General features: G+C 42.1%; 1 protein-coding gene across 1 annotated transcript; it reads left to right on the top strand.

The window, feature by feature from the left end:
- Positions 1 to 228: 228 nt before the first annotated feature.
- Positions 229 to 26,010, top strand: CCDC198 (coiled-coil domain containing 198). The gene is made up of 6 exons (XM_058665413.1): positions 229 to 496; positions 2,966 to 3,048; positions 11,982 to 12,068; positions 13,761 to 13,859; positions 15,522 to 15,669; positions 25,444 to 26,010. The coding sequence occupies exons 1-6, from the start codon at positions 280 to 282 to the stop codon at positions 25,677 to 25,679; spliced, it is 870 nt and encodes a 289-aa protein (XP_058521396.1). The 5' UTR covers positions 229 to 279; the 3' UTR covers positions 25,680 to 26,010.
- Positions 26,011 to 26,150: the final 140 nt, after the last annotated feature.

The raw sequence follows: 26,150 nt of genomic DNA, 5'->3' as shown, positions 1-26,150 counted from the left end.
CTTCCAACCACCAAGCTCTTCAGAAAGTAACATAACAAGTCAATAGTTAACTAGCTTCTTTGGCTCTGAAATAGCAAAGTAGGAGCTGAAGGGAAGTCTCCATGGAAACCAACCTTCCAGGAAGCGGTCAGAAGGGTGAGTGTGTGTAAAACAGAGCTACAAAGATGGCGTGAAGGAACTGACTGGTTTTTAAGGCCAGTGTAAAACTCTGAACTACCTGGATTTAAAGCAAACTACGTTTAAGAACTCCAACCACTTTCCTCATGGCTTTCCCATGAGATGGGTCTGAGCCATTCGAAGGCTCACTCTAGAGTGATCAAAGTGGCACCTGTGCAAAGCAAAGAGGAGGAGACTGCGGGTCCTGTCCACTTCACACTCAATCCAAGCCTGGAAGAAAGAGACCTGTGTCTGTTCCCAAGACTACAGGACCGGAGCGAGGCTTGGGGAGGACCCCTGCCACCTCTACGAGAAACCTGGTATGGAAGATACTCAACAGGTAAGCCAAAGATGCACCCAGAGCTTGTTATACATGGATCAGGGAAGAGCTTTTGGCAGATTTATTGGACACTCGCTGTAATATCAGAATGCTACTCAGTCACTAATATCCGAGAGGATGTCTTTGAAGGGAGTTGAATGTATTGACGTCTTTGGGTTACATTAGAGAAGATGTGAAAACTGTGGCTAAGAGAAAGAATTCTCATTTTGTTTTAGCTTAGTTTACAGGGCTTTCATTGTTTACACCTAGCTCTGGCAAAGTTTAAAATTATATAGGTGCTGATGTGATAAATGACAGCAATCTCACATTTCTGTTGGAGTCTAAATTTCAATCATCATCTCCAGGACAGTGTAACGCATCAGGAGTCCATGGTTTCGACAGTAGTTCTTCAGGAGTGAATCCACTCTGAGACAAATTTTAAAACCACTACAAACAGAACTGCTTGGATATAGTTCTTGAGGGTTACCTACAGAATAAGGGAATTTTTCGACATGGCTAACACTTACCCTGAGATATTTTATAACAAATGTGAAATGTTGTACAGTAACCACGATGAGCTAAAGACATTTTCTTTTGGAAGAGGAAACATATATATGTGACACACACAGATGTATACGTATTGCCTTTCCCCCATTTTCTTTGTGCTATGGATCAGTAACACCAGTAAAAACTCCTTGTGCAGGAATCAGGAAGCCTTACACTTGGTTTTGGAAATTTTGCAGAACTTTCCCAGAATGACAGTCATGGCTACTTTCTGTAGAATACACAATCAGGTTCTTTGTGGCCAAGTCTTCAAGTCCTTCAGTTTCACTGATTTCTTACATACATGATTGGGAATTTTCTTTGTAGTTTCAGTGAAGAATTTTTTTAATAACAAAAATCACCACAGGAATTTTAAGATTCTTCTAACTCAGGGGTACACTTATTTTTGAAATTTAAAAAGCCTCATTAAACATAAGTAATAAGGATCAGGTAAGCATGCTGAATGTTATTGCTAAGGAGTCTATAAACCCAGCTCCAACAAGCACCAAATCCCATGACCTTGGATGAATTTTTTCATCAATTTTATGCTTCTATAAATAAGAACAAAAATAACTGCCTGACAGCTGATGTCATTTTAGGACAATTTAAATAATGGTGTGATATCACTCACATTATATACTAGAAATATAAGGAGTAGTCAAGCTTCTGGGGAAAAAAATTGCAAAGTACAATTACTTTCTAAAATCTCATTTTGTTGTTATTGTTTGTTTCTGGCCTGTGTTGATATCGGGGGTGTAGCTCGGTGATAGAGTATTTGACTGCAATGTGTTGCTATCGCTTGGAAAGAAAATAAGGACATAATTTCCATTCTACTGAAACATAGCAAAGTCTTTAAAACGGTCATTCAAATTTCTTAAGGATAGAAACACATAACTATGTAGGAATTTTTTGCAATTAAAATACAAAACGTGAAGCACATGTTTAGCCTAACAGATAAGACACCCATCGTCCACAGTGGATTACTTGGGTTCAATTCCCAACTCCAGCTCGTGACTCCAGCTTCCTGCTATTACAGGTCCCAGGAGGCAGTGCTGATGTCAAAATTACTTAGGTTCCTGGCTTGGCTGTGTTGCCAGCTTCCATCTTTGTGCCTGGCCCAGCCCATCCATGGGGCATTGGGGCATGAACTAGCAAATGGAAGCAAATGGGACTGTAGGATAAGCTATGTAAGAATCTAGACATCAGGTGCATGTAGATTGATAAGAAGGAAAGACAAAAATCCCAGGAATATCAAACTAAAAAAGAATTAATTAATCAAATGGATTTGTTATGTCTCTTTGTTCCTGAATGGAGGCTTAACTCTGTGGCCCTGAGTTGTTTCATGAGAAAAAAAAAACATTGATATATTACATTATGTAATAACTTTCATTCCATAGTTGGAGTATGGGCAGTATTTAATTGTTCTCATATAATGCCAAGCATTGCATACTGTCATTCGATATTCGTACTCCGTTTCTTTATCTGCTCTCTTCCTATGTAGTCACCTACCTCACAGCTTGTCATCTATGTAATCTTAACAGACAGTCGGTTTCTTTTCTTAAAGCTATATTTTTTGCTAGTTTTGGATCCTTGTGTGTATTGTGGGGAAAGGAAATTTCATGGAAAATCAATACGTTAATATTTTCCAGACATAACTTCATGTTTAAATAATATTTATAATCAATATATTTTGATTTTTCAGATAGTCCTCTAAATTCAACCAGAGGAGGACATAGGAAGTATAAATTAAATCCTAGGGCAAGACTAAGTTTGTATGATTTGTGGGACCTATTCATGTATTTCTCTTCCACATTCAAACTACAGGTTGAATGTATGTAACAGAAAATGTATGAAACTGTATTAACAATCTAACAATCATGTTGATAGCCAAGTAAACATATTGATAACATATTGATATGTGTTCTTGTTTCTCTCCAATCCTTCCAGTGTCCAGAGCCATGTATTTTGACATCCCACTGGAGCAGGGAGAAACAAGCATTATTAAAAGGCATCCACCCCGAAGACCTCAAGTAAGATGAGTTTAAAAGGATTGGTAATTAATTTCTTGGTTTTAATGGTAATATCACTTTTTAACTATAATCATGAAAGAGGCATATTGACAATTATCAGGCTGTTGAATAGAATGTTGTTGAAGGAACTATTTTAGGATTTTTTTGTAGTAATAATTTAATGTTTAAAACCTACAGCCATGTATAGTAGCAAATTCAGAGACATGGTGGACTCAAGTGACCCTAGTGTAACATGAATTAGTTGGGTGGTTATGGGCACATCACTTACAGTGAATAACAACTACCACCACTTACTACTGTATTGTCTCTTGCAAGTCAGATGCTTTGTCAAGCAACTTGAACTATGCCATTTTTAAAATTTTCTCAGTCTCCTGTGAGAAAGGAAGTAGTATCTTTGTTTTATACATGTGGTTCAGAGTTAAGTAACTTACCCAAAGAGACACAGAGGCAAGATGCCAGCAGAAACTGTCTCCAAATCCCATGCTATGAACTGTCAGTGTAAGTGGTCCCTGTGGCTGTGCATCCCAAACCTTTTGGCTTCTTAGATGTTAACTGACTGCCGAAATTGGGCACATAGATTTCTAGGCAGCGAAGCGAGAGCTTTAAATGCTCTTAATATTTAATGGGTTTCCTCTGGAGAGCTATAATTTTTGAGAACTCTCACTTTACATGAAGGAGGAAGCTGGAGTAGGTTCTTGAAAATGAACTTCACCTGAAAGGAGGGTTGAGGACTTCTTGTGCGCAGGAGCCATCACTGACATTTGAACAAGGTAACTGGAGTCAGATTTCACCTGCTGAACCGTTCACCCAGATGCCTGTACCAAGAGTACCAGAGCTCATCAGTTGTGAATTATTTCTGTTTCAGTTGGTTTTCATTTACCTGTCTCCTGTAGCTCACAATATTATCTGATTATATCCTTTGATCCCCAAAGAACATTTGTTTCTCAAAATATTAGAAACTTCAAAAATGTGATTTAAACAAAATCTATTGGGACCAGCACTGGGGCATAGCAAGTTAAGCTGCCTCTTACAGCACCAGCGTTCCGTGTGGACACAGCTTGAACCCTGACTGCTCTACTTCTGATCCAGTTTCCTGCTGATGTACCTGGAAAGGCAGCCTATGGCCTTAGTGCTTGGGCCCCTGCATTCATGTAGGAGACCTAAAGAAACTTATGGCTCCTGACCTCAGTCTGGTCCAAAACAGGCCATTGCAGCCGTTTAGGGAGTGAACCAGTGGACAGAAGAACTCTGTCTTTCTGTAACTTTGTCTTTCCAGTAAATAAAATATTTTTTTAAAAAACACTTGAAAAATAAATACATCATAAATATATACCCTTAAACAGTCCTAGCATATCTCTAGCTAAACCATATAATTTTGTAACTTATTGTATGCCTAAACCCAATGCTTCCTTTCCAAGTGTATATAATATAGGCTCCTATATAATACTTCCAAGTTGATGAATTTAAACAGAAGGTATTAGGATAGACATTGGGCATAGCAATTTAAGCACTGCATTGGGACACCTGCGAACCATACTGGGATGCCTGGTCTCCATCATCCCGTGGGAAACTCAGACTGAGCTCCATGCTCCTGGTTTTGATTTGATCCAGTCTTGCTGATTGCAGACATTTAGGGTGTGAAGCAGAAGAGAAGAGATATGCATATTTTCTCTCTCTCTCTCTCTCTCTGACATATAAGTTTGTGAATAAGTAAATGAGGCATGTGAATGGCTGTGAGACCCATTATCCCTGCTGGGAGGAAAACACACTGGAAGTGCATTCCCTGACTTTGCAGATGTATAATATTGTTGCATCAGGAGTCCGGTTGATTTCTCAAAGCTATTCATGGCATTGGCTCTAAGGATAGGGTATTTTACTGAGCTCAAGAGCTAGAAGACACCTGAACGTCCAGGGGGGATTGTATCTTGCAAGCTGAAAGGCAGATGAATTCTCTGAGTCACCAACAAGCTCTTCTCCATGTATTTGTTTTACTCTTTCTCTGCAAATCCGCTTTCTCTGCTTCTTAGCTATGGAGACAGAATTAAAATACTAGCTTATTTGGATGGGGGAAGAGTTTTAAAAGCCATGCATAGCTGTTTGTATTTTTTAATTTTTTTCCCACTCACTTTCTGTGAGCTTTTTTGAAGATCCTTCTTCTGCCTACCCTGATAGCTTGTGTTTTATAGTTTCACTCAAATAAACAGATTAGTCTAACCCTCTTGGCTCCAATCCCAAATTCCTGGCAGAAAATATTTCACTGGCTCGATTTTACTCATGATACCAGCGCTGGCCCAATGAGCTGTGACCAGGGGACTAATGTTTCTGCAGTGGAAAAGTGGGCAGAAAAGTCACTGTGGCTTCTGGAGTAAGCTTCCAGCAAAGAGGGAAATCGCTAGGAACTTGGCAGACACTCCCAAAGATATCAGCTCTAATTATCTTCACAAATTGGGCTCAGAGTATTTTTCTACCACAAATGGGCTTTTGAAAGAATAATAAATGCTAGGTTCCCATGACATCCTAATTAATAGCCTAATCTCTGCCAAAGAAAATTCTAAAATCACTTTTAATGATCAAACCAAAGCTAAATCATTGGAGTTGCATTGGAGTGCCCTAAACTTTCTGAACATCCTCTCCTCAAGTATAGAGTAGGTTGTAAACTGTAAGTCTCCAGTTTGGATTGGGCAGATTCTAAGGGTCTCTGGCAGGGAATTCAGAATCACATATATTTGCCTCCATATTGATGAGTTGATCAACGTGGCTCCTCTGACCACCCAGCCTGTTCATCTTCTTAATTAATCCTTGCAGGTGCTGCTTAAATTGGAGATGTATTCTCTGGTGGTGTCCTTTGATAATTCCTTCATCCCTAAAGATTTGTTCAAATTTCTTCATCCTCAGAAAGCCTACCCTGACCGGTGTATAGACAGTTTGATCCTCATTCCCATGGACATGATTCCTCTGACATTTCACATTCTCTTTTCTAGAAAACACTAATGTCCACCTAACATACCAAGAATTTTATTCATGTACTATGTTCTCTGTGTATTTTCTCCATTCTAATGAAATAAACTTTGCAGAAGCAAAGATATTTTTTCTGTTTTCCCTGTTGTACCTGAGTGTCCAGACAGTGGCTGTCACACAGAAGGTAGCCTTGAGTGTGTATTGAAAACCAGATGAATGCATTGGAGTTGAAAGGAAGATGAACAGAAATCAACTTATGAGAGATAAGAAGGGTATTTCTGATGTAGATCGTTTCCTTATATTGTTTTGGGTACTAGAAATATTCAGTTGATTAAACCACAACGATGTCCATTGAATCTGATTTTTTTCAGCCCTTCTAATAATGTTTCACTAACTCTCCTCGGGGATCTTGTGTAACTTTGTTAGGCACGAGTATCGGGTAGGGTCCAACTGGAGAAACAGAACTTAGAACTCAGCTCCTAGGAATCAATACAAGATATGCATTAAAAGGCGAATTGCAAGCAGATGCCTTACATGGTTGTGGGGGTAGCCAAGGCAGTTCTAAAATTCATGGGACAGGATTTCGGGGCATGAGCCCCAGTTGGTCCCCATAAGAGGAATTTCTTCTTCAAGGTTACTCCAGAATTGCTCTTAAAGTCTTTCAAATGATTAGCTAGCTCTGCCCCCTCACCCCAGAGTATTTGATATAATCTTCCCTACTTAAAGTCAACTCACAATGGAGTTTAATCATTTCTACAAAATAATCTCACAGCAATGCCTGCATCAGTTGTTGAATAAGTAGCTACATAGCCCAGACAGGTTGGCACATGGAACTGAATCAAATACCTTAAAGGTCTCAATTTGCTTTATTATGAATGAGGTCTTCTTTTCTCTGTTGATTTCCTGAATTAACAGAGAAAGACTGAGTAAGAAATTGAGTAAGAAAGCTATGGACTTTTGTATGTTGAATTTTGTGCTCCAAAACTTTATTGAAATACCTTGGTAATGTAGAATGTCAATACATTACTCTAGATTTTCTATATAGGTAGTATCTTCTATAAATGAACAATTTTTCTCTTCGTCTTGGTTCTTGTTCATTGTATTGTTCAAATATCTTGTTCAAAAATCCTGACTTCACCATTTTCCTTTTTTAGTTCTGCCCAGTGGCTAACTCCACTGGTGAGCCAGATGACCAGAGAAGCTCTTAGCTCTAGTAGGCAAAGGTTCCCTTTATGCCTTGATGCTGAGAGTTTTCTTCTGAGCTGAACATTAAATTGTGTTCTTTTCTCCATCTGCTAAAATAATCATATGACTTTTCAATGAATTGATACAACATAGATTTATGATATTGAAGCATGCTTGCGTTTCAGGCATAAAACTTACCTTGTCATAAGACACATCGATGAATAGACTGCCGAGTGTTATCTGCTAAGGCTTTTTGCATCCATTGCAGGCAAAGTGAATCTTTTTATAAAGTACTGTTTTCTTTCAGCTTTGCCATCAAGCTTTTATTGGCCTTTGAAGACAGTTAATTACCTTTCTCTCTTTTCTACTCTCTAAAAGATGCAATGGAACACAAGTTATCTGTTCCTCAGATGCATGATAAAACAAGTCTTTGAAACCATTTTTAGCTGCCTACACTTTTCAGTGGCTAATAGATTTTCCTGCACACTTAACTTCCTTGATGGTTCTTAGTTGATCTGAGTATGTTATTTCTTCCTGTTAATTTGTATTTTCCCAGGAAATTAGCCATTTGTCTCTAAGCTCTTGGATGTGCTGTCATGAATTCTTCTTCATGTTTGCTTTTGCGGTGATGATTGTGAGATAGATGTAGCTTACGGCCTGACATGACTCTTTGTGTGGAATGGTGGAGAACAGCTCAGCCCCAATTTCATGCTGTGGTCCTGGCCCCGGTTTCCTAGGTCACATGGGGGCATCCTGGGTTTCCTTTAGCCAGCAGAGAGAACCCATAGCATCCAGAGTCCAGCATGTCACGGAGAAGCAACACCAAATGTTTGCTTGTCTGTTCTTTTCTCTGCCTTGTGGAAATAGTGCTCTTGGCTTCAGCCTCATCATATGTTTTAGATTTTCATGCTTCCTCTTCTTTATTTGTCACTGCTGGATGTTTGAAATCTGGATTCATTTCCAAGATTATTCCTTCTTGATAATGATTTCTCACTCTGAGGTTGTCCTTGATACCTTTCCCTGCTTCCCAGGACCTTAAAATATCTGTTCTTAGGTCACTTCACATTTTCTTTCATTTTCTCTAGACCATCTTCCCCCTCATGCTAAACAAAAGCAACCATCTCAGGCTACTGTTTATTGCCAAGCTCAGCAATGTGTGGCCTGCGGTTGATGGTCTCTTGATTCCTGAATCTCCTCACGAACACTTTAACTGATCGTGCTATTTGTTTTGCTTGAGAAGACAAATAATACAGGAGCCTTTAAACAAATAATACACTGTGTATGTTATGAAATGAAGACAAGGTGTTCCACCAGGCTTGGGTAAGTCTTTTCGTTATGATCCCTCCGAAGAAGATGAAGCAAGGCCGAGGGGGAGAAGCAGCATTCATCTGAGTCCAGGATTCCGAGGCAATGTCATGGGACTGGTTTATTTAGCTGAAGTCAATTTCTCAACAATTTTTCTGCAGTGCTTCTGAAACAAAATGATTTCACAGAGGAATCCTGTTTGCAACAACAGTTGCTGCCATCTAGTGATTTTGTGGAAGAATGGTGTGATTTTGTAGCCACAGCTCAAGGATGAGGAAGAAAATGCCGGACAGAGTCCTTCAAGATTCCTGTCATTCAACCTTCAGCAGAACTGCCTATTGCAATAGGCATTCGAAGATTGGAATAAGGAAGTCTGTGGTCAATTAGACATTCACACAATCAAACCTGGCCCTAGGAATTTGGGGATAGATTATTTAAACTATCCCTAAAAATCTTTGCTTCTTTGAACTCAATATTTTTGTCATATTCCACAAGCAAGACTTCTATGGTCTATTTTGATGTAGTAATTTTCACAAATACTTGAAGCCAATGTACCTCAACCTAGCAAGAAATTAGCAGAATCCCCAGGAGAACTTTGCACTAGTAGATATATAGATAGATGGCTGGAGCCAGAGATAAGAAAGAGAGAGAGGAGAGAGAACAGAGAGAATATTAGATACAAAAATCTATCTTCAGGACATACCTTCATCCTATAGCATCTCAGTCTCCAGGGGATGGCCTAACATTTTTCTTTTCCTAATTCTAGGAGATTCTAGCGGTAAACCACTTGGGGAAATATTGAACGGAGGAGAGAGTATCGCATTTGAACCTGGACAGCGCTGAATTTGCATCCTAGAGATGTGACTCAAAAACGGGCCCATCAGAATTACACATAGGGTACACCTCAGAATTGAATGGGGTGACATAGCCACAATGCTAGCAGGGTATGTAGTAACAGCTGCCAACTTATGAGGACTTAGAAAACCAAGTCCTCAAGACTCCCCCAGTGCGGAAGTCACGCGTCTCCGGGAAGCCCCCTTTGGTCTTAGGGGTCTTGTCCTGTACATGCCAGCAGAGTCCCTTCTCTCTTGGACTCTCTTCCCTCTCCCTCCTCCTCCCCTTTAGTTTTTGGTTTCTGACCTGATCAGACACTGCCTCCTGGGCCAGCACGACCTACTGGTGTTGCATGTTTAAGGCATGCAGAGTTGAGAGCCGGGGGAATAGAAACACTGCTTACTAGAATTGATCACCTGTCATAATATCCCTGCTAATTTAAACGGTGAGAACGGCACAGAAAGCCACTCTCTGCCATAAATGTGAAATTGCCTGGCGTGTATCTAACATAAACATGTCCTCCCTCTATCCAGCACCTTTGCTATTCTTTTCTTCCTTCTTTAGACCATTCTATCAAGAACTATGTCTGGTTGCTCTCCCCAGAACAAGTCAAACCCAGAACCATCACCCAGGAAACCACCCTGAAGAGCAGCAGTGAGGGACCCAGCCATGATTCTGGTATCCAGCTTTTTGTGGTTCTACTCTTTGATATTCAGGCCACCTTGAAAGTCAGCTATCTCCTAATGCTACCTATTGATAACAAAACACATCACACTAAAATGAAAACAATTTCTAGGTGAATCTTCCTTCAGTACAGGACAGGAGGACTGGTGCCCACACTTTCCATAGCCTCACATCTTCAGGTGTTCCTCCTGCCCCTCAGGTCCTTGGTTCCTTACCTTCTTAGATGATTAGCCCCCATCCACCAGTCTCTCAAGTATGCAGTCTTTGGCTCTGCTCTTCTCTGTTCTTGACCTTGTCTGTGACCCTGGTTTCAGCTGTGCTGTGTCTCCAGCACAGATCTCTCTTCCCCCAAATTCAGTGTCTGCAAAACTAAGTATCCACCCAACATGTAAACTGGCAGATGTCCAAGGTATTTCGATCTTAGCCTTCTCCCAACCAAATCTGCATCGCCCACACCAGGTTACTACTTTGCTTAACACATATCAATGGCTTCCCTTTGTTCTTAGGAAAACCAGTATCCACCCAGGCAAGCCATGACCTGCCCCGCCTAACCTTACCCATCTCATTTTGAGCTGCTTTTGTCTTCTCTCTGAACTATAACCAACCTGCTTCTTTCAGTTCCTTCAGAGGACAATATTCTCTTCCCAGACCCAGGACTACTGCACATACTGTTAACTCTGCCTGTGACCCCTTAGTTCTCTAAATTTTCTTAACCTTCCAATTTCTGCAAAGAAACTCCCTCCTAGCAGAAACTTCTTGGGATGATTCCTTAGCCCTTGCCTTCATTAATTAGTTTTCAGAGGTTGTTTAACAAAGCAGCTTAAGCCACAGAGCTGTGTTGCCTCACAGTTCTGGAAGTCAAGGTGTCTGAAGGGCCAGTTCCTTCTGGAGTCATGAGAAAGAGTCTGCTCTGGGCCTCTCACCAGGCTTCTGATTGTTAGCCATCTTGGGCATCCCTCGACTTGTAGAAGCATCACCCCAGTCTCCACCTTCATCTTCATGGGGTCCCTCCTGGGGTGCCCATCTGTGTCCAGGTCTGTCCTTTTTCATGAGGACACTGCTATATTGCACTAAGAGCCCACTCTCGATTCCCAGCAGACCCAATTATCTCTCCAGCTACCCTGCTTGTAGATCACATCACATTCTCAGCCACTGTGGGTTAGGCCTTCTGCATATACAACTGATGGTGGTCAGGGATGTGTTGTATGATTCATTGCACAGAACAGTTCATTTTCAAGGTTCATTCCTCCAGTTAAATACTGTCACAGACCTTTCCTGTAGATGCTTTCCTCAAAACACTATCACTGTTTGTAATTATCCATCAACTAACACACAAAAGGGTGTGTCTGCCGCACATAGATTGCAAGCTCTAAGACAGCCCCTATCCACTTTTGTTGACATTGCATGCCCATTCCTAGCATGTAGCAGTCATGCAATAAGAACTCACTGGGAGAGCAAATAAACTCTGACCCAGGGACTGTGTGTCTCAAGGTCAACAGTGGTCACAGCTGAGAAGACTCAGGGAGCATCTCTGGAGGCCTTAAGGACAGGTCACTTCCACAAGGAGCAGAATAGTTCAGCTGGGTGGTGAAGGAATTACTAACAAGTCAGTTTCCAGGGCCTCTCTCATCTGTAGTATTCTAGGATCCTGTTTTGTGTTAACTTTGGATATGCTTTCTCAGTGCTTACAGAGAAGGATTCTTAGTTGTTGCTTCTCTGACCACTAGCTAGATTAATAAGTCACTGGCAACAATGCATAGATCAATACGTTCAATGCATAGAACCCAGAGAAGTGGTAAAACCATTTGCACAAGCGAAACCTTTGCGTTCCTGGAATTACCCTTCCAGCATACTCTCAGGCGTAACTGCTGCCTTTGCAAGAGGTTAGGACAGTTTGATGTCTGCCTTCTGTGTTTTGTCATCTTTGCCATGAGAAGTGCTGAATTGTCTCAATATTGGACTTGTAGAAGCTTGAACCAATTGACCTGCCTCAAGTAATTGCCTCTGAGAGGTTCCTGAGCCAGCGAGAAGCCAGGACAAGGCACAAAGCCAAGGTGAGCTGGGGCCATCCCACGAGGGGAGGTTAACCAGGGGCAGGCTGCTTGGGACTGCAGTGAAATGCCTTTTCAGGTACTTCCTGCACATCAGAGTTCAAAGATAAATTGAACTATTAAACCATTCAGAATCTGACCTTTCTAAAGCCATCCATCTTCTCCTGTGCCTACCACCAACTGGCTGTTGCCTTTCTGTCTTGAATGGTTAGGAGCTCTTTTGTGCTTTGTGGTGAAAACAGGGCTCTATAGATAAAAAGGAGTGGAGGGTTAGAGGGATAGAAAGGAATTTTAATTGGAAATTGTTGATTCTAGAAGTTTCCCAATCTGTAAAATGTCCCGTATGATTCTTCTCTTTCTTCCCCTCAATCAAACCCTTTATATTTGTTCTTAGCAGAAATCTACCAATTATCTACAAATCCTTCTGATTGGCTTATCCCACCTTGACAATATTGTCCTTAGCAAAGGGCCACTCTGCATTTTTGCACCTGCTGTGCTCTTAAAAAGCTCCACTAAGTAGAATTCAGTGGGGCCAGTGTTATGGCATATCAGGTAAAGCCACCACCTGTGAGGTTAACATTTCACATGGCCACCAGTTTGAGTCCTGGCTGCTCCACTTCTGAGTTACCTTGTTATTATCGGCCTAGGAGGGCAGCAGAGAGTGGCCAGAGTCCTTGGACCCTGCATTCACGTGGGAGACTTGGATAAAAGCTTCTGACTCCTGGCTTCAGCCTGGTCCAACTCTGGTTGTTGTAGCCATTCGGGGGCGTGAACTGGCAAATGGAAAATCTTTCTCTCTGTCTCTCCCTCTCTGTGTAACTGTTTTTCAAATAAATAAAATGAAAAATGAATCTTCACAAAAAGACATGAAAGCTGTAATGTAGAAGTTCATTTTCAACACCCTCTACTCTGAGTTTACTTCGGAGTCCCCAGGTGCTGCTGTGCTCCGGCTGACTTGGCTAAATGTTCCCTGTTTGGAGTATTTGTGGTAGTTGCAGAGAAGAACCTCTCTCTGAGGATCCCCCTATGCTGACTATGTCTGATGGGCAACAGGAAGGGGTCCACTGAAAACATGCCTTCCATTTGCTGCCAACAGCAAGAGACAGATGAAGGTAGACTCGTCTCTGGTTGCTCTTGGTAACCATCTGCATTATCCTACTGGAGTTCATGAGAGTTTGAAGAAGATCGCAGGAACCACAAATAATCACCTTCAAATCCTTCCCCAGCTGCAGCAGCTCCTGGGCTTGCCTTCGTATGTGGACCTACACTTGTAAGACTAGCTTCCACTATCCATTTTGAGACTCCCTGCTCATTTCCTGGCCAGCATAGCGACATGGAGAGAAAGGAAGATCGCATCAAACCAGAACATATTTCTGGAGAGACAGAATCTGCTGTTAGGGAAGATGATATATTGTCAAAGTGAAGTCTGCAACAATATTTCCATTCAAGGCTTAAGAAAAAAAAACTTTACAGGAACCTGGGAAGTTAACATTCTGTACACAGCAAAGTGACACTTCATTCTCCGATAGCGAGAAAAAGGACTTGTCAGGGACATAAAACAGACCGCCTTTGTCATCAAATCTCTACGGATTATGATTAAGATCTCACCCTGTTCCAGAAAGGAATTTAGACTGTGGGTTGTAGAAACAGTAACAAATTATCCCAGACTAAAAAATGTACCATCTTTCATAGCAGGCACTGGAAAAGAAAATGCAAGCTCCAGTGCATACTTCTGGAAAAAGACAATATTTACATAAGATGCAAATGCTGGAAATGGACCGTAAAAGGCAAGAGGTAAATATGAGAAGAGTGTCACATTCATTGGGTTTACTCCGTCTGATCACCACCTTGGTGCACGCATGCAGTTAAACACATATCTAATCTTTGCTTTGCATATTACAGTTTGTTACTTCAGCTGAAGGTTCAAAGCATGGAAAGTTTAAGATCTTTCTACTAACAGCTTGATCAGTCTTTTCTCTCCCTTCTCCGTGATTTTTCTGGGCCCCAAGACTCCCTCTTGAGAAGTGGTTGCTTTTATGACACTCTACCTGCAGCAGGAAAATGAGACTAGATATTTTATTTTATTTTATTTTATTTTATTTTACTTGGGATTCCTCCCCAAAACTCCCCCCCAACAGGTTCTCCTCGACATTGCTACAATAGTATAGTCCTTCATAAGGAGTCATAATTTCATTTTTCTTGATTTAGTAAGTGGTACAGTGAGTTGGGTTTATTCTGTTAGCCCTGCGCCTCAAACTCATGCCATATAGTCATTGAATGAGAAAGACCTGTGTTAGCCTATTTTCTACTACCATACAGAAAATCACAGGCAGGGCATTTTGTAATGAAAGAAAAGGCACTGCCCACAGTTCCGGAGGTCAGGATGGTGTGTCAAGGTGTGCACCTCTGGCAACGAGGGTGTTCTTGCTTGGCCAAGCTATTACGAGAAGCATCCCACAGCAAGAGTGTGTTCAAGAGAGCAATAAGGCAGAGGAAGTCAAGCTTCTGCTGCCTGTATAACAAACCCATAGCAGTCTTACTCTATTGTGAGGGTGGAGCTCTCATGAATAAACACCTCTTAGAGATCCTGCTTCGAAAAAGAGAACCTTAATACACTGTTGGTGGGATTACAAATCAGCACAATCAATAAGAAAACAGTATAGGAATTCCTCAGGAAACTAAAGATGCATCAGCCATATGACCCAGCTATCCCTCTTCTGAGAACATATCCAAAGGAAGTTAAGTCAGCATAAGAAAGAGACACCTGCACCCCCTATCACAGCACTCTTCACAGTAGGCAAGACATGCAATCAATCTAGCAACAGATGCATGGAAAAAAAAAATGTGGTATACCTATATGACGGAATATTACCGAACCATAAAAATGAATAAAATCTTAGCATTTGCAACCGATAGAAAAAGAGATCATGATGCTAAGTGAAATAAGACAGATGCAAAAACACAAATACAACATATAGGAGAATGTTAAAAGGTCCTATTTTCAAATGCCATCAGCATGAGAACTGGAGGATTAAGTTTCCCACATATGAATTTTGGCCTGCGCACTCAGCTTCTAGGGAATCTTCCATATCCAGCCTCTCCGTCATAACATCCTATAACTGCCATAGTCCAACACCTGTCCCCATCCAGGAAATGTCTCTGTAGCCACTGTGCTCTGTAATCCCAAATGTCTCCAAAGTATTTCTGCATGTGTCCTCATCTTAATTTAGCCTTTTTAAGATGTTGAAAACATTCAACTTTCTCTTGACAACCCAAGGAGAAAGAAATAAAGTTGCCACATCTTCTAAAAGGAAAATGAACAATACGTTCTGTTTGGGAAATGCAGGCTTCTCCAGATGGGCACACAGTTTGCAATGTGGGCTGACAGGTGAAGGTGAAGAAGTCCTAGGAGAAACAGTGACCATTTCTAACTGACCATTTCTGGCCCAAATTTAGTTCAAGAAAAGTCCTCACAGGGAAGCAAGAATTAATGATCAAAAACTGAGGGACCATGAGGCTGAGAAAATCCTTGCAAGTGTCTCAAGGAGTGATGATGACGACCTCCTATCCACATCTCCCAAGAAAACACTGAACAGATGTCTAGGTGAGTCATGCAACCTTCTAGTGAAAAGCTTTTTTCAATTGTTTTTAAAACTCCATCAAACGAATTACACTGTCTATGTGGACAGACAATGGAGTGAGAAGATAAGGAACAGCCTTGGGTTCCTGTAGATCTGACTTGGATTTTACTTCCTGGAACATGGTGAGCATGTTGATCCGTAATGTCTCACATCTAGCAGGAAAAGAGAGAAGCCAAGGCTTTGAAGCAGGATGTTTCTTGGTACAAGTTGAATATGCTTTCCATGCATTTCTTATCCTTGTTGTTATCCTTGCTCCAATCCCTTGGAGGAAAAAAAAAAAAAGCAAAGTGACCTCATTTTGTGGTTAGACAGACTGAAACCCACAGAGTCACAAGGGAGACTGTATTCACCAAGTTGAGGCCAGGTTCAGGCACTTCTCTAACCATGCACCCCTTTACTTGCAAGCGCATCTTCTCTTCCCACCTGGACCATCTAAAATGAGTCCAGCATCACTGTCTGACCAAGCTTGTTTCTTCTGCTGCACCTGCTGTGTTGGTGGGTGAGCCCTCCACTCCCCACATCACTCAGACCAAGACCTTGCTGCTCTGTTCATGCTTCTTCATCCTCTCCTTGCAGCTGGTCAGTCACAAAGGCCTGCTGACATCCACTAGGGCTGCAATCCCTGCTCTCTTCTGCAATACCACTGGCATGGCCTAGTTCAGGCCTATCAATCCAGGGCAACTGCATCCACCCCCTCCCATGCTGGTCCTCAGTGTGGTGCCCGAGCTGGTGCATCAGCAGCCCCTGGGACCTTGCCTGGTCCCAGCCAGAATGATTGACCCAAAGCTGTACAAGTCCCAGCATCTGCATGTGGGGGGCCCCTCCTGGTGATTCTGAGGTCCCTCCAGTTACAGAAACATTTGACGTGAAGTGTTCCTTCACTTTGCGTAGTCATCACAGTGTTACCCAACACCTCGTGGCACACGGTCATTGGAAACTTCTAGCGGAAATGCAGAATTTCAGACTCTTTTCCTGAGTTGCACAAGCAGGACCTCCTGATCATAGAAGTCCTACAAGTGTTTGTAGCAGCGCGAAATAGTCTTATAAAATGAAAACCTGACCATGTTACTCCATGGCTAGAGGAGAAACCATACCCACTCTGTGTCCATCACCCTAAGGACAAAGTCTACAGACCCTGAGATTATCAGGACCTAACCACCACCATCTACTTTCTAGATTTATCGTCTGACACTCAGTTCCTATCTCTCAACCCAGCCCAGCAACTTGCTCCACAGCATTGAATGGCTCCGTGCTATCCATCAGACATCCATGTCTTTAATCTCCATGCTAGAATGCTCCACCAAGGACAGCCCCCAGTAAATTTTCCCTCTGCCTTCCCTTAAAGCAAACACATAGCACAGGCATCATACAGATCACTGTGCTGTGGGCCGAATCCCTAGGACACCAGGACTGACTGCTGACAAGTTGTAGAAATGCTGCAGCTTGTGCCTCCATAGGTCTCTGCAGTGAAAGAGGCGGTGCCCCTGCTCAGAGGAACCAAAGGCTGCATTTGGTAAGTTACTTAGGAAAAGCTGCATAATTGAAACTCTGCTTGAGACATCCATTTAACCTACGTTCCCATGTCTCAGAAATGTGCTTTGTAGTCACATGGACAAACAACTTTGAAAATTTCAGATACTGACCTGGAGCTTGATTCTTGTTTCTGGCCTTTTTCTAGACTCCTGAGGAACAGCAGGCAGTGGGCTTCTTTGTTCCTTTGTAGTATTTTCTACTTTCTCTGTATTGATATCTTTACCTGATGGAGTGTGAACCCTGGAATTGTCAGGCTAAATAACAGCATTGCTTAAATCTTATGTCAGCTCTTTGAGGGAGGGATCCTTGGCAGTCAGATTAGTGCTCAAGGCAATGCCAGTGAGAGGTGAGCCTGCCCAGAGGATGCCTGCCCAGGCGTCGGACCACAGGGCCTATAGACGTCGCTGCATTCAGTGTATCCTGTAGCAATGATGCTTTTTTTTTTTTTTTTTTTTGGTCTTAAAATACATCATTTTTACAAGGCTTAACTTAATTTTTTTTCTTTTTTAAAAAGTCATTTATTTATGTTATTTCATGATACAGTTTCATAGGTTCTGGGATTTCTCTCCCCTCTCCCCACAGCTCCCCTCCCCCCGCCACTGATTTCCCCTGTATTATTACAGTAATATAGTCCTTCATGAACAGTCATAAGTCCATCATCTGCTATTTAAGTGTATCCTGACATTATGGGTACAGGCAATGGCAGACAGTCCAGCATGCTATTGTCAAGATATATTTAATAGTTTCATTGGGAGTCCTTCTTTGATTGGGAAGTAGAGACGCACACTGCATTGTATCTCCACATCCGTCTGTGACAGTCTCTACTACACTGTTACTATACATCCCCTTAAATGGAAAGCCATAAAACAAAATCAACAACAGCAGAAAATTAGAAATGAACAACAACATGAAGTTAAATAACATGCCACTGAATGACCAATGTGTCATTAAAAAAAATGAAAAACGCCATGATACCTTTTTACTGAACCCCAGATAGCATCTTTATTTTTAGAAAATGTGGAGAATTTATTTATTTATTGGAGAGAACTGAAGAGGCAGAGACACGGAGAGAGTACTTCCATTCAGTGCAACCTCCAGGGCTGGGCCAGGCTGCAGCCAAGGAGCTGAGAACTTGCTCCAAGGCTCCTCCCTGGGTAACAGGAAACCCACGAGCTGAGCATCATCATTGTTTCCGGGGTCCATGCTAACAGGAACCCAGAGACCAGAGCTAGAGGTGAGCACTGAACCCACATGCTTCTATATGGAATGCAACTGCTGCTGCCGGAGGGCATCCTTCATTCTTCTGCCTGTCTTCTAAGAATAGATCACATCCAAGTTCATACACCTCCCTGAGCGTCTGGCTGTTCAGGAGCTGGTCACCACGGTGCCTGAGTGCCAGGGCCCTCTTACATAATGACATGGTTGTTCATTCCTGATCTCCTTCTGGAAGGTGGAATGAGGTGGAAGTCAGTCATTATCTTCTGCTGCCCCTTAAAAGTTTGTCTGACATGCTTGTCTGACATTAAAACATGTACATAGCCATGTAACTTACATACCCATATTTAACCTCCACAATATAGGCATCATTCCTCTGGGGGTAATTCTATATGTTTTAATGTGCCGTCCTTGCCTTTTCTGTACTCCAGATGTGACCACAGCAGGTAAAAGATTCTACTGGTGGTAGAATCTGGGCCCTTCCTTGAAGCCCAACAGTGTCTTCACCAACTGTAAGGCTGTGAAAATGTGCACCCTTTCATTACTGGAACGATATCTGACTCAGGGGAGCCCCTCCATGAATGTCATCTAGACACAATGTACCAGGAAAGGGCTTAGAACAAATCAGAGCTGATGGAGAGACCCCACCTTCAGTACCAGATGAACTCTGTATTTACATACAATTCCAACCAAGGCTCTCATCTGATCAGCAGTACAATTGAAAGATACAAGCCTGTGGGGCAGGAAGTATTCAGTCCTAATTGATTGCTATTAATTAAGTTGACCCCTGGGCCTGTGTGGGGAGGCATAGCAAGCTAATCCTCCACCTGTGATGCTGGTATCCATTTTGGGGAGCCAGTTTGAGTCTCAGCTGCTCTACTTCCTGCTCCTTGCTTGTGGCCTGAGAAAGCAGCAGAGGATGGCCCAAAACTTCAAGACCCTGCACCCATGTGGGAGACCTGGAAGATGCTCCTGGGAGCCAGCTTCCAGTCAGCCCAGCTCTGACCATTGTGGTTGTTTGGAGAGGAAACCAGCAGATGGAAGATCTCTCTGTCAGTCTGTCTTTCCCTGTAACTTTTTCAACTAAAAAGTAAGTGAATCTTTAAAACAAAATAAAATTGGCAACAGGCTAGGGCTCATTAGTTAGGTGTAGAAGCATTTCCATTTGGTCCAGGTTCAGATCCCCCATCATTCCTTCCTGTGGAAAGATTGCAGAGGGGTGACGGTGTGAGAAAGGCCTGAGCCATGGCTGCAGTTACTTTACATACACAGACACATACACGCCTCTTGTCTTCAAAGGCGCAGTTTTCCAGAGCGATTTATGTGTCACCGAAAGTCAAATTTCTCTGAATAAGCAATTAAAAATCCTCCAAAGAAATGTATTCCCCCACGCAACTGTCACACTAAATGCATCACTTGATTGTCCCTTCACAATTCTAGTCTCCATTTGGCCACTTGTACTCTCTTTCTGTTGGCTAGCTTGTTTTATTTTTATTTTTAAATACAGCTTTGTGAAATTATGAGTGTGATATGAGCATGGTGGTGACACACTTTACTAAAATATGTGTTATGCAATCCCCAATCGCTGAACATTCTTCATGCCTGAGTTACACGATCCTTGTATTTCTTAAATCACTTTGTCCGTCTCCCTCTCTCTGGCATCTGTTTCTTCCTATTTTCCCAAAGTCAGTTTTGAAGTAGGGTACCTTTTCTTTTTACTTTGTCCATCCAAAATATGTTTAGGTTTCTGAAGGTGATGTTTTATTGAAGGTCTATAAACCACAGAGAATCAAATAGTCATTTACGTAACAAGTAATAAGACATCTCACTCGGAGGCTCTCAAACTTTAGTGCTGTGCATACTAAACTATGTGTATAATTCTAAGCGAATGACAGGGATTAATTTTCAAAGCTGAAAACATCAATTTTGCCTCGGATACTAACTTTAGGCTTGAATTATCCAAACTCCCAGAGTCACGTGGGACTTCAGCTATCATTATGATCGCACTAGATCCCACCACCAACATTCTTCTTCCTCTTTCAAAGCCACTGCCTCAAGCTAAATGTTCCAGAAAATTCCTGTTCCCTATGTGGGATGTCTCTAGTAGTTCTTGGCTCATTTGCAGAAATGAGATGATTGACACTCCCTAGCGCCCCCCCGAATGAAGCCTTTCACAAGTCTCAGCTTCCCACACTTCCTACCTCCCAATCTTCTCCATTCGCTGGTTCATTCAGCTATTCATTTATTCATTCGGCAAGTGCTTACTGAGTACATATCAAAGAGCAGGCATCATGGTTGTTTCCTCTTGTTATAAACATGATGGCTGGCTTACAGAGCTCACATCACAGCACAGACAAGGAACAAGAAAATGTTATGACCGGCAGATCTGATCATCCCAGGGTCAGAATCAGGGCAAGTTTCCACGAGGAAATGACATTTAAAGACATAACTGCATGAAGGAGTGTGTGAGTTTGAGGGCCAGAGGCGCTGGCACATTCAGGGCCATGGTTTATACCAGCACATGGAAAACCCTACTGTGGGCAGGAGCACAACGGGTCTGGATCTGAGTGGAGAGGGAAGACTCAAAATGACAAGAGATGATGCTGAAGATGTAAGGAAAGGCCAGATTACACAGCGCCTTACCTACTCACACCGAGGATTGTGAACTCCTTGTTAAGGACAGGGTAGGAAGGTGGCACAAACTGGTTTATATATTTGAAAATCACTGTCATCATTGCGCAAAAGAGCGGGAAGGCCAGCAAAAGGACACAAAGAGGTCAGTAACAAGGTTCAAGAGAAAGATAGCGTTTGGGCCCCTTCCCCTGCCCTGGCAGCCCCATCCTGCAGGAGGTGTTTCCCTTCCTGTTCCCCTCTCCACCCCCACTCCTGTTCCTACGCTGTTGCAAGAAAAGGGCCTCCTAAGGCAGAGAGAGAGAGAAAGAAAAAGGAAGGAAGGAAGGAAGGAAGAAAGAGAGAGAAAGAAAGAGAGAGGGAGAGAAAGAAAAAGGAAGGAAGGAAGGGAGGAAGGAAGGAAGGAAGGAAGGAAGGGAGGGAGGGAGGGAGGAAGGAAGGAAGGAAGGAAGGGAGGAAGGGAGGAAGGAAGGAAGGAAGGAAGGGAGGGAGGGAGGAAGGAAGGAAGGAAGGGAGGGAGGGAGGAAGGAAGGAAGGAAGGGAGGGAGGGAGGAAGGAAGGAAGGAAGGAAGGGAGGGAGGGAGGAAGGAAGGAAGGAAGGGAGGGAGGGAGGAAGGAAGGTAGTGCTTGAACCAGAAGAGCAGAGGAAGGAAGAAACCAGACATGAGATATTAAGGAGACAGAATTGGTAAAACTTGGTGATGGTTTACATGCGGTCATATGGAGAAACCAAGAAAGCCAGCTGGATTCTTGTGTTGCTCTTGAAGAATTGTGTAGACAGTGGAATTGAGGTGGTACTGCTGGCCGCAGTACAGAAGCCAGGAACAGAGCAGATTTGCGAGGGAAAGAGAAGACAGCTGATGGTAGTCATCAAAGAAGACGTGTCCAATTTTTGCAAAACACCTACTGTAGCTTAGGAGAGAGACCAGGCCTACAGATGTAAACTACCTGTAGCTAGTAATAATAAAAAAAGTATCTATTTATCAAAAGGCAGAGTGAGAGAGGGAGAGACTGAGAGAGATCTTCCATCTGCTGGTTGACTCCCCAAACGGCTGCAAATGGCTGAAGCTGTGCTGGTCTGAAGCTGAGAGCAAGGAGCTTCCTCCAGGTCTCTCACATGGGTACAGGAGCCCAAGGACCTGAGTCACCCTCTGTTGTTTCCCCAGGTTCATTAGCAGGAAGTTAGACACAAAGTGGAGCAACCTGGACATGCAGCGGCATCCGTATGGGATGACAGTGCCACAGGAAAGCTTCTTCACCTCCCAAGTCACAGGGCCAGGCTCAACTGTAGTTACCTTTAAGCATCATGCAACTAAGCACTAAAACACAATGATTATAAGTGTATTCAAGGGAAGAGCAGGGTAGCCTCACAGTGAGGCAGAAAGGAAAAAATTACCATAAAAAATCCTTGCATTGAAATGCTTGTTTTTGAACATATCAGGCTATACCCCATTAAATATGCACAACTTTCTGTACATTGATCAGATCTCAATAAAATAGGTTTTTTTTAAGATTATGCATAAGGAAAAAAGGAAATGCTTTATTTTCTTTTTTAAGATTTAGTTATTTTTATTGAACATGCAGATTTACAGAGAGGAGAGACAGAAAGGAGAGCTTTCCCATCCGCTGGTCACTCCCCAAGTGACCGCAACAGCCAGAGCTGAGCCAATCCGAAGCCAGGAGCTTCTTCCAGGTCTCCCACATGGGTCCAGGGTCCCAAGACTTTGTGCCATCCTCTGCTGCTTCCCTAGGCCACAAGCAGGGAGCTGGATGGGAAGTGGAGCAGCTAGGACAGAAATTGGCACCCGCATGGAGTCCTGGCACATGCAAGGCAAGGACTTCAACCACTAAGCTGCCCTGCCGAGCCCCATGCTTTATTTTCTTATATAACAATATCCAACTTCAGATGTCAATGTCTTAAATAGAATACAGCAAAAGTTCTAATGCATTTCTCATTAAAATGACATGCCAGAAAATATGGCTGCTTATTCCAGACTCTGTGAGGAAACTCTGGGCTTTAGCCTAGGATTACGATCCCAGGTTCAAAATAATTGGAAAGATTTTGTTTTATTGAAAGCCAGTCCTTCTTAAACAAGGCGGTTTGGAAAGCATTCTGAAAGGACATTGAGTACTGCTTGAATAAAAAAGTTAAAGTAAATATATGTACACATAAATCAAATCCCATGCCAGAAGTAAATTCTCTTGTAATAAAAAATAAAAAGTGAAACAGAACACCTAACCCGCTGAGCTCGCCAGTTCTACTTACAGGTACAGACCAGGCATCTGATCCTAAAAGGCTGCCCAAGTGAGTCTCATGTGAATCAGAACTGATGTGTAGGTTACAAGGGTGCATCACATGCCTAGCACATACAAGATGCTCAGTGAAGGGCACCAGGCAACATCACCTCTGTGATGTTCCTGCCCAATATCGAACCTCAATCACAAGGAAACAATCAGGCAAGCCCAAGCTGAACTCTCTAAAATATCAATGTTATGGAAAACAGACCACTGTTTGCTACAAGGCACCAAAAATAAAAGAGAGGTAGGAAAACAGTGAGAGAGTGAGGGAGAAGAAAAGAAAACTGAGCCTGGCACAATGGTTCAATGGCTAAATCCTTGCCTCGTATCTGTAGGATCCCATATGGACACCAGTTCATGTCCCAGCTGTTCCACTTCCCATCCAGCCCTGCTTTTGGCCTGTGAGAGCAGTGGAGGATGTCTTTGGGACCCTGCACCCACGTGAGAGAACCAGAGAAAATTCCTGGCGTTGGTTCAGCTCAGGCCATTGGAGCCACCTGAGGAGTGAACCAATGGATGGAGGATCTCTCCTCTCTGGCTCTCCTTCTCTCTTTAAATCTGCCTTTCAAGAAAAATAAATAAAACTTTAAAAAAAAAAGTACATGCCCCACTTCCCATCCAGCTCTCTGCTTGTGGCCTGGGGAAGCAGCAGAGGACGGCCCAAAGCCTTGGGACCCTGGACCCGTGTGCGAGACCTGGAAAAAGCTCTTGGCTCCTGGCTTCCAGTTGGCTCAGCTTGGCCATTCTGGTCACTTGGGGAATCAACCATGGATGGAAGCTCTTTCTCTCTGTCTCTCCTCTGTTGTTCCAATTTAAAAAATATAATATTTTTAAAAATGTAATACGTGATCCTAAAAATTAAAACACAAAGGGTGTTAGAAAGGACATTATAAGAATATTTATGGATACTTGAAAAAATCATTATCCCAGAGTTAACTTCCATAACAGCAATAATTGTATGGTTTTTATATAGGGAAAATACCCTTATTCTTTTTTATTACTTTTTTTATATTTTTATTTTGAATTTTTGAATTATGTGGTACAATTTCGTATAGACTGGGATTCCTCCCCAAACTCCCACCTCCCGACAGATTTTCCCCATTTTACTACAATAGTATAGTCCTTCATAAGGAATCCAATTCCATCAATCTCTTATTTAAGTGTACCCCGACATTGCTGGTACAGACAATGTCAGACAGTCCAACATTCCATTGTCTACACATTTCCAATAGTTTCATTGGGAGTCCATCTTTCGTATGGAAGCAGGGATGCATGTTGCATTATACCCCCACATCTGGATATGAATACCCTTGTTCTTAAAACGTTTGTGTGATATACTTAGGGGACAAGTAACTACAACTAATTATCAAACAGCTCACCTACAAATAACCCCTGTTCTTGGTGTCCATGGGAAATTGGTTCCAGGACTCCCACACATATCAGAATGCTCAATCTGTTATATAAACTGGTATATCTAAATCTTCTCTAGGTTATTTATAATATCTCATACATGGGAAACACTATAGAAATAGTTGCTATACTGTATTATTTAGAGAATAATGTCAAGAAAAGAATGCCTGTAAAATGTTTGGTACAGATGCAACCTTTAAAAAAATTTTTTTTCAATCTATTGCTATTTGAATCCATGGATCCAGAGGGCCAATGATACAGAAATAATAGAGATAGGGATAGAGACAGACAGAAATAAGAGATGGTAGAGATAGAATTAAAAATCTAGATATATGATGAAAGCAACATTGTAGCAAAATATTGTCAAAGGGTTGGGGGTGTAAGATATGTATGTGACCATTCCTGAGACTTTCAGAAAATTTTTAAAAGTTTAAATAATAACTAAAATATTTTCCAAGGCTTACAGAGTCACCAGTTGGGATTATATATATAAATGTATGTATGCATGAAGATAAAGTATATGTAAGTACATGTGTGAGTGTGTATAGATGCATGTACAATATTAATTAGATTGTTTTATGCTCACAAAATACACAATAACCAATAAATCATTGTTAAGGAAAGTTAAATAAATTTCTAATTTTTTGTAGGAAATGTAGAAAATGCAGAAGTTTTGGAGCATCATGCAGGAAGTGACTATTGTACCCAGAAAATTGGTAAAATGGAGGCATGGATCCGTGAACAGGAAGCCCGGGGACAACTTCTCTGGGACAGTTCCAGCTCTGACACTGATGAGCTGGGCAATGATGAGAAGAAACCACGAGCACTGGTGAGGACAAGAACAGAGAGAATTCCACATTTTGATGAGTTTTTTGATCAAGAATAAAAATGCCATTCACTAATCTGAATCCTAAAATACCCATTGAAACATCACTTTTCTGTCACTCTTCAATTTAATACATGAATTATTGTGAGGGAAGCACTTCTGTTTGGCAAAAAGAAACTATATCACTTAGAGTCTTATGGCAAACCGTTTGTTGTATGTATCACTACCTACTGCTGTGTAACTGACTGCCATTTGATTGTGATGCTTTTCTGTGGGTGGCTGGACTCACCTAAGTGATTCTTCTGCTGGTTTATTTCAAAATATTTCAAGTCATTGAAATGCAGTGGCAGTTAGGACTGACTCCATCTGAAAGTTTCAGTATGACTCCAGAATAGCTAGACCTTGCCACATCGCCATAGAATCTCAAAGCCTGGTCACATAGCCTCCACAGCAGGTGGTGAACCTTCTTTCCTATCAGCCCAAGGATCCCCAAAGCAAACGCGCCATGAGAAGAAATCAGAAGCTGTCTGT

The sequence above is a fragment of the Ochotona princeps genome, chromosome 6 (genome assembly GCF_030435755.1).
Source record: "Ochotona princeps isolate mOchPri1 chromosome 6, mOchPri1.hap1, whole genome shotgun sequence".
Classification (NCBI taxonomy): domain Eukaryota; kingdom Metazoa; phylum Chordata; class Mammalia; order Lagomorpha; family Ochotonidae; genus Ochotona; species Ochotona princeps.
The sequence above is the reverse complement of the archived record's forward strand: the minus strand, read 5'-3'. Positions and strand labels throughout refer to the sequence as shown.